At 34.4% G+C, this 8,097-nt stretch overlaps 1 protein-coding gene across 1 annotated transcript in view; it reads right to left on the bottom strand.

The window, feature by feature from the left end:
* Window positions 1-8,097, bottom strand: part of LOC106463786 — a 56,508-nt gene that overhangs the window by 14,556 nt on the left and 33,855 nt on the right. The window contains exons 5-7 of the mRNA XM_022391381.1: window positions 7,777-7,968; window positions 1,755-1,868; window positions 273-392 (exon numbers count right to left, since the gene is read on the bottom strand). Of these exons, the coding sequence (XP_022247089.1) occupies window positions 273-392; window positions 1,755-1,868; window positions 7,777-7,968 (426 nt within the window). The remainder of the gene's footprint in view (window positions 1-272; window positions 393-1,754; window positions 1,869-7,776; window positions 7,969-8,097) is intronic.

Genomic DNA, 8,097 nt, shown 5'->3' on the forward strand with positions numbered 1-8,097 from the left:
AAAACTAGTTTCTATTTAGTTGTTATTTTAGTACGTCTTTCTATCACGTTAAATAAAAACTAGTTTCTATTTAGTTGTATTTTATATGCTTTTCTATCACGTTAATAAAAACAGTTTCTATTTAGTTGTATTTTATATGCTTTTCTATCACGTTAATAAAAACAGTTTCTATTTTGTTTTATTTTATATGCTTTTCTATAACTGTCCTCCTAAAATTTTACCACATTCAGCTACAGATTTGAGATTGTACAGAAGAAACAAAAAGAACTTACTTTTGCACAACCAATATGACCGTATTTAGCTGCAAAATGGAGAGAAGTGTTACCCTCCGAGTCACAGTTATTGATGGAAGAAGTCTGCATATTTTCAGCCAACCAGTGAACAAGTTGTTCCTATCAAAACAGTGAAAGTTTCAATCATTTTTACTAAGAACACATTTACAATAACCAAAACGGTATTAGTTCTATTAACAAAAAAAATGAATGTCAAACTTTGAAACTATAGTTATCACAGAGCAACAAGGATAATTATGTTTTAACCAGTCAGATCACTGCTTTGATTACCCAAATAATGACATATTCCATTTTCTTTAAAGTTAGTTTTATTAATATTATTATTTACAACGTTTAAATTATTTTGAATATAATTATTTAGTTATTATTAATATTTAACTCGTGAAGATTATTTTGCAGTGTTAACATGTGGATTAACCTACAACTCCTAAGTTGGGTGAACCCTAGGAGATATCACTGGGATAACTGACAGAAATACTGTTAATGGAAAGACTACCCGATTGATATTCAGTGCATTCTGATTACACAGCCCTGCAATGGTTTTATTGTCTTGCATTTTTAAATGTTCTATAGTAATTCCTGTACGCTGAATCCGGAAATGATGTTAATTTTTCTACATCACATACAGATTTTTCACAAAACGTCATATGTACTTTTACATAAGTGAATCATTTTCATTGAAATCGGGTCACATTTTGTTATGCTTAAAATGTTGATAACCACTGGCTATAGATTCCTCTGGACCAATTGTGACGGGACAGTCTAATCGATCGTTCTAGAACCCAAGAGAAACACACCGCTAGTATATGAACATAAACGGTTAACAGGCCGCATGACGTGTCATTTCTGGATAGTATTTGTTTGTGTGTGTGCTCTTTGAAATTTCTTTTCTTTTCAGTGTTATTTATACGTTGCTATGGCAAAAAGAGGTTGTGTCAATGGTCCAAACATATTATTTTATATTTGTGTCAAATTTGATCTAAGTAAGTTTTTTTTTCTTCCCGATTTGTAAAAAAAAAAAAAAAAATCCTTTCGTGATAAAAAAAGTAATATTATTTTCGAAATCTTCGTAGCTGAAGTATGGAAAATCCGTTATTAAAAACCAAAACAACTTTTATGAAGTTTAAGTTCGCAGGCCTGTGTTATTATAGGCTTTATTTCATTTTTTATTGTATACTGACTTATTAACTTTTTCTCAGTTTATTATATAACACAGAGTTCATTGTAGGTTACTTGTTTCTTAGTTCTGACCTATATAACTAGCATATTCCTGTTCAGAAATTATTCATAATTACAACACAAGACCTTAAAATTACCAGGTTTGTTCTCTATAAACTTGAATATACCAAGAACTTAACACTATCTCAAGAAAGCAAGATACCCATGAGTCTGGAAAGGAAAAACAATAAACCTTTGATTAACAACAATAACCATATTTAAAAACAGTGTTTTTCATAGTACCTGTCCATATTTTGCTGCGTAGTGCAAAATTGAGCGTTCCCTTGGTGACGGCTCCAAGAATTTTTCACAGGCTGTGTGCTTTAATAACCATTGAACAATATCCATATTCCCATGCTAAAAAAATTAAAAGAAAATGATGAAAACATTATTCCTTGCTCAGTCTGAAATTATATCTAATTCACAGAAAATATAGGTTCTACTTTTATGTATAAAATAAAGAAACGCAGGAAATAATCTGGTGTTAAAACTGAGAAATATAATATTGTTCAAACCGTTAGAAGTTTTTTTGTTTGTTTTTGAATTTCGCACAAAGTTTACACGAGGGCTATCTGCGCTAGCCGTCCCTAATTTAGCAGTGTAAGACTAGAGGGAAGACAGCTAGTCATCACCACCAACTCTTGGGCTACTCTTTTACCAACGAATAGTGGAATTGACCGTCACATTATAACGCCCCCACGGCTGAACGGGCGGAGATTCGAACCCACGACCCTCAGATTGCGAGTCGAGCGCCCTAACCACCTGCCCATACCGGGCCCCGTTACAGGTATTACAATATCATATGTATTTATTATTCTTTCAAATCACGTTTACATGTTATTCCGATAGATGTCGATGTATGATGGAGGAAAATAAAGAAAAATATATTAATACTGTCAACCATACCCAATGCTGACGAGACTTTTCGCCCAATACCATAGTTCATCAGGTCGGCTGGGATACGACAGACATAGCAGTTGTCAAAATATTTATTTATTATTTCTATTACTTGGAGAATTGTTTCGGTGTGAACTAAAATGAATAATATACTGATAACTAATCCAAGCCAGATCACAATCATATTTTAGGACTCCGTGTTTACCAAATTTTAAACACCGGTACCCCCTAACTCAGCAAACTTTCCGTTGCGCCCCCACATTAAAATAATTTTAGCAAGTAATATGTCTTTTCTTATAGCAAAGCCACATCGGGTATTTTTTTTTTTTTGTCCACTTAGGGGAGTCGAATCCCTGATTTTAGCGTTGTAAATCGAAGACTTACCGCTGTCCCACCGGGGGACTCGCAAGTGATAACAGCAAAATCAACATTTTCTTTTTGGGCTCTCCCGCCAAAACGCTCCCCTTCTCCCAGCCACCAGTAGGCGCCCCATAGTTTGGAAAACGCTGTTTTAGATGATTTAGGACACAAAACACAAAGAAGGCAAAAACCACTGCCTCACATGCGACTACGAGTTCTTGGTATTCGACAAATCCTCATTAATTTTACATAGTTCAAACATTTCATTTTATGATAAGTTTTAAAGCAAGCAGTTTTATAACTTAACAAATATGGTAATATCAAACAGTTTTATGTACTACCCTTGAAGACGCTACAAAGGCGAAATGAAACGTCGGTTAAAATAAAAGTTAGCTTATAATTATGTGTAGTGTAAAGTTTTTTTTTCTTCTAACTTTATAAGCAGATTACATTCCAATTACATTTCGTGGGTTGGGAGGAGTACATGTTGATTACCTATATTTTTCTCATTGAACGATCACTTAGTTTAGTCTTTAAGTTCATGTTTTTCTCATGAAGCCATATTCTAGTAAAAATGTGTTATTTAAAGAATTTAATGCCTTGTTTCTTAACAAACAATTAATGCTTATCGCAACAAAACTCTCAACCGCGATAAGGGCGAATTGAGTTTTCTATATTTTAAATGCTGTAACAAAATGCTAGTTGAAAGTTATTGAAGGTGTGGCGTGTCCTAGTAGTTAGAGCGCTATACTCGTATTCGTAATCTACAGGTAGTGAGTTCGAATCCTATCACTGATCATGCTCGCCCTTTCGGCTGTGAGGGCGTTACAATGTGAAGGTCAAATTCCCTTTTTCTTTGCTAAAAAGTAGCCCAAGAGTTGGCGGTGGAAAGCGTTGACAAAAAAAACCTCCTTGTTTATCAATTCTAAATTAGGGTTGGCTGGCGTAGATAGCCCTCTAGTGGCTTTGCGCGAAATTCAACAAACAAATCAACAGGATAATGAATCACGAAAAACTCGAGTTAAATTTGTTTGGTTCGATATGCAACGTAATCGCTTCTAATTCAACTTATATCCCTAATTCAGAAATCTGTCGAACACTTGAATAACGGCCACTTGCTGAACATTTTACTAAGTATTTTAAATTTTTTATGTATAGATTTGTAAAAAAAAAGCATTTTTTATACTCAGCCACGACAGGTAAAAATGTTCAGAATGTTAATTACTACACGATTCGAGTAATCAAATGAACCTCGAAAATGAGCTATTCACAGGAAATATTTATCATAAAACAGTATTACAAAAAACGTTTATATTCGAGCTGTACAAAGGTATTAATTTCGAATCCCATACAATAAATAACACAAAGCTTAAATGGTGACAAAACGCAATGTCTAAGCAAGTGGATATACAATAACGCAATTTTGTTACGCGATTTCTTAAACACTGTAAAAGGGCACTGCAGAATAAACGTTTATTTGTCACTTGTTAACCGCAAAGGTACACAGATAGCTATCTGTGCTTTGCCCACTGCGGGTATTGAAACCCGGTTTATAGAATTATTACCCCTCATACTTGCCGCTGAGCCACCGGGGAGCTAGAATAAACAAATTGATGGTATATTAATTAATAAATGTCACGTATTCTAGGCTAAGTTACAATGACTGTTTCTATACCATACTAAAATATGTTCTTGACAACAAAACTGTTACAACAACAATAAAATGTGTAATTAATTAAAATATTTTTCAAGTTCAATTGTGCTGTAGACTGTAGAGTATTATTATCCTTTACGTAGTAAAGATCACAGATGCTTTCCAAATGTCCTTCTGGTTGCTCAGCGGTAAGTCTGAAGGCTTACGAGGTAAAAATCGGGTTTCAATAGTCGTGGTGGGCAGAGGACAGATACCAACCTACTGTGCAACTTAGCGCTTAACAACAATCAAACCAAGTGTTGTAAATGTGGTCACGAAACACTTGGAAATCACTGTCAGGATGGAGAGCAGATAAACGCGGAGTAACGTTTGTGTCTGAGGTTGTTTACTGCCAAGGTACAAATTAAAAACAACAACAAAAAATAAAACAAAAACGAGGATTTGTTTCGTAAATGATAAACTGATTCCCACCCTTCCTGCTCAACAGGACTTAAATGTCATTATTCTACTAGCTTTAGAACATTTAAAATGCTATTTTTCTCAAGAAAAGGCGGGAATTTCTAACGTATTCTAAATTCGGCTGTTTTAGTAACACACACACAAGTCGCAGTGTGGAAGTTAACACATAAATGCACATTCCTAATTACTGGTAAAAATTAGTAAACCTAACTAAACTGTTCTTCTTTCTGAGCAACATAAGAAGATTCTACATACAATGAAGATGAAATTATTTAGTTTACAAAAGAGTATAAATAAAAGAAAACAAACTTATATTAAGCATAAATCATTCCTTAATTTTAATTATTTTTACTTGATAATCAAAACCACACTCCTTATTACTACTAGTATTTATTTATATTTAACTGTCAAAGGATAATTACAGATAGTTTTCAAGTGTTAAATAATTCCTTATCACATAATATTTCACAATTGAATTCTAAAAGAGAATAATAATTTTCTACGTCACCGACTATCTTTAAAACATCCAAACACATATGTTAAAAAAAAACACACACTAAAAGTTAATAATCACATTAATACTCGTATAAAAAAAATCAGTGCCTTCCTTAAATATCATTATACGTATTTAATGAAAATCCTATCGAGGATTGTTATTGAATTTTTCGTAAAGCTACCCGAAGGCTTTAGCCGTCCCAATTTAGCAGTGATAGGCTACAGGTATGGCAGCAACTCAACACCGCCCACCGCCAACTGTTGGGCTACTCTTTACCAACGAAGAGTTGGATGGACTGTTGCGTTATAACGCCCTCCAGTTTGAAAGGGCGAGCGTGTTTAGTGACCGGATTCGAACACGCAATCTGCAGATTGTGATGTCAGACGAGTACCCTAAACACCAGGCCGTCCAAGGGGAGTCTCGAGGAAGGATTCTTAACACAGCAATACCTCGTATATTTTTTTGAAGTTTTCTCTAATAATATCATAATGTTCTAAACACGCACCACACAATTAATTTTCATAAACGGAGCCTTTGACGGGTTACATGGCCGTTTCATATTTTCTGTTAAGCTGTCGTTGTAATTATTTATAGCACAAAGCTACACAATGGGGAATCGTGTCCCGGATTTTACCCTTATAAGTCCGTAATCTTACCAAAGGGGGGAGGGCGTTGTAATTGTTTATAGCACAAAGCAACACAATGGGGAATCGAGTCCCGGATTTTACCCTTATAAGTCCGTAATCTTACCGAAGGGAGGAGGGCGTTTTAATTGTTTAAATTTATTTTTGCATCGAAGATGCTCCAGAGAAGTCCATCCAATCTATAACACATTAGTTTCCTGGAGTAACTAGCATGATGCCGGTATATAAATACAACAATACGTGATGTCAAACTCAATTAACATAAAATAATTGACATTTATTTATTCATTATTCTGATATCACTCAGTTGCAAAAATGTCCATTACACATACGTCCAAGAAGAGGTTATGTAATCGTTATTGAGGGCCTATCAGCTAAACCTTTCGCACCCAGCTATTTCGTATTCCTACGAACTTTGGAACACCGGGAATCCTGATGATATCTCAAAAAATGTTATATATTTTTTGATTTATTGTATACTTTATTGAGGAAAGGCTCTACGTACTATATATCATCGAATTTTGTGTGAAAAAACTTAATTAAAGTACGCCCATATGACCCCCGAGCATAGAAATGGTGGGCATACAAAGTACGCCCCAACGGACGTGATTTTTAATACTTAGTTATATAAACATTAACCTCGACTTTTTGGGTTTTCTCCAAGTCATAGATTATACACCTGCTTGTTACTGTCACGTGATGACTATACTAAATCAAACGCATCATTATTACGTAGCACCTCACTACTGTCACGTGATGAAAATACCAAACATATCTTTATTACGTTGTGATCTCACTACTGTCACGTGAGACTGTTCTAGAACTAAAGCATATTTTAGTTACATTACCACATTATTATAATAACGTTTGTTTCATGAGCAGAGGAAAGTTCTAAAAACGTATGTTTTAAAATTTCCATTCATGTCGTATCAAACTGTAAGCTTTAAAATCTATTTAATAAATTCTGATCAGTACACACTATTATTATAGATTTGTTTTGTAAAATATCGTGCAAAGGTACTCGAGGGTTATCTGCACGGCCGTTCCTAATTTTGAAGTGATGGCTATACAACAACATCCACCACCAATCGTGGGTTACTCTAACCGAATAGTAATATTTGACCATCACTGGTATAATACACGTTTTTTGTTTTTCGGTAACGGTGCGTAAACTATGGAACCTCGGATCTACAGTCCTGCAAGTTAGCTAGCTATGAGACCATACTCGGTTCTATTACACATCTTTACAGGAAACGAGAAAATGAACGAATTTCTGAAAATACTTACAGAAACATCTTTATATTAAACTGGTGTGATAAGTAGTGATCACATGCTCCCATTAATCTTCAACGTGTTTCCAAAGAAACCTTTTGCTTTGTACCGATATCGCTCTACTCCAAAGAAAACGAATCTGATAAAAATGTAGGAGTCGCTAGCCACATAAATAATGTAATACATGTATTACAATTGAAAATATTTTATTGCAGATAGAAATTACAACAGAGAGAAATGCTTTTATTATTTTCTTTAGCATCTCATAATGATTTATTTTTGAGCTCGCTGGTGGGCCAGTGGTAATTTTACGAACCTACAATGCTAAAATCCGGAGTTCGATTTCCGCGATGGACACAGTAGATAACCCAATGTGGCTTTGCGTTGAAACAAACATCTATACATATACACACCCTCGACACATAATACAAATCACCTTAGATTAATTGCATAAAAGCACAGTAATGTTCATCCAGTACCAACCTTAGTGGCCAAAATAACTGGTGTCAATCCGTTTTTATTCTCGTCGTTCAAGGCCTCCATATTATCTTGATTACACAGCCACTTAAGGCAGTGAAGGTGGTTTTGACTGCAACACACGTGCCACAAGTTGTTACCATTCCGGTCGGACAGGTTCCGAATCAAAGTGACATCCATATCTTTCAAGCAGTTTTGCTAAAGGGTGAAAAAAAAATATATATATATATATATATATATATATATATATATATATTAGTAGTATTTATGATACGTCATACGTATAATTAATTTCTACAAACTTACGAAATAAGTAAAAAAGTAAAA

The sequence above is a fragment of the Limulus polyphemus genome, unplaced genomic scaffold (assembly GCF_000517525.1).
Source record: "Limulus polyphemus unplaced genomic scaffold, Limulus_polyphemus-2.1.2 Scaffold1482, whole genome shotgun sequence".
In the NCBI taxonomy this organism is placed as follows: Eukaryota; Metazoa; Arthropoda; class Merostomata; order Xiphosura; family Limulidae; genus Limulus; species Limulus polyphemus.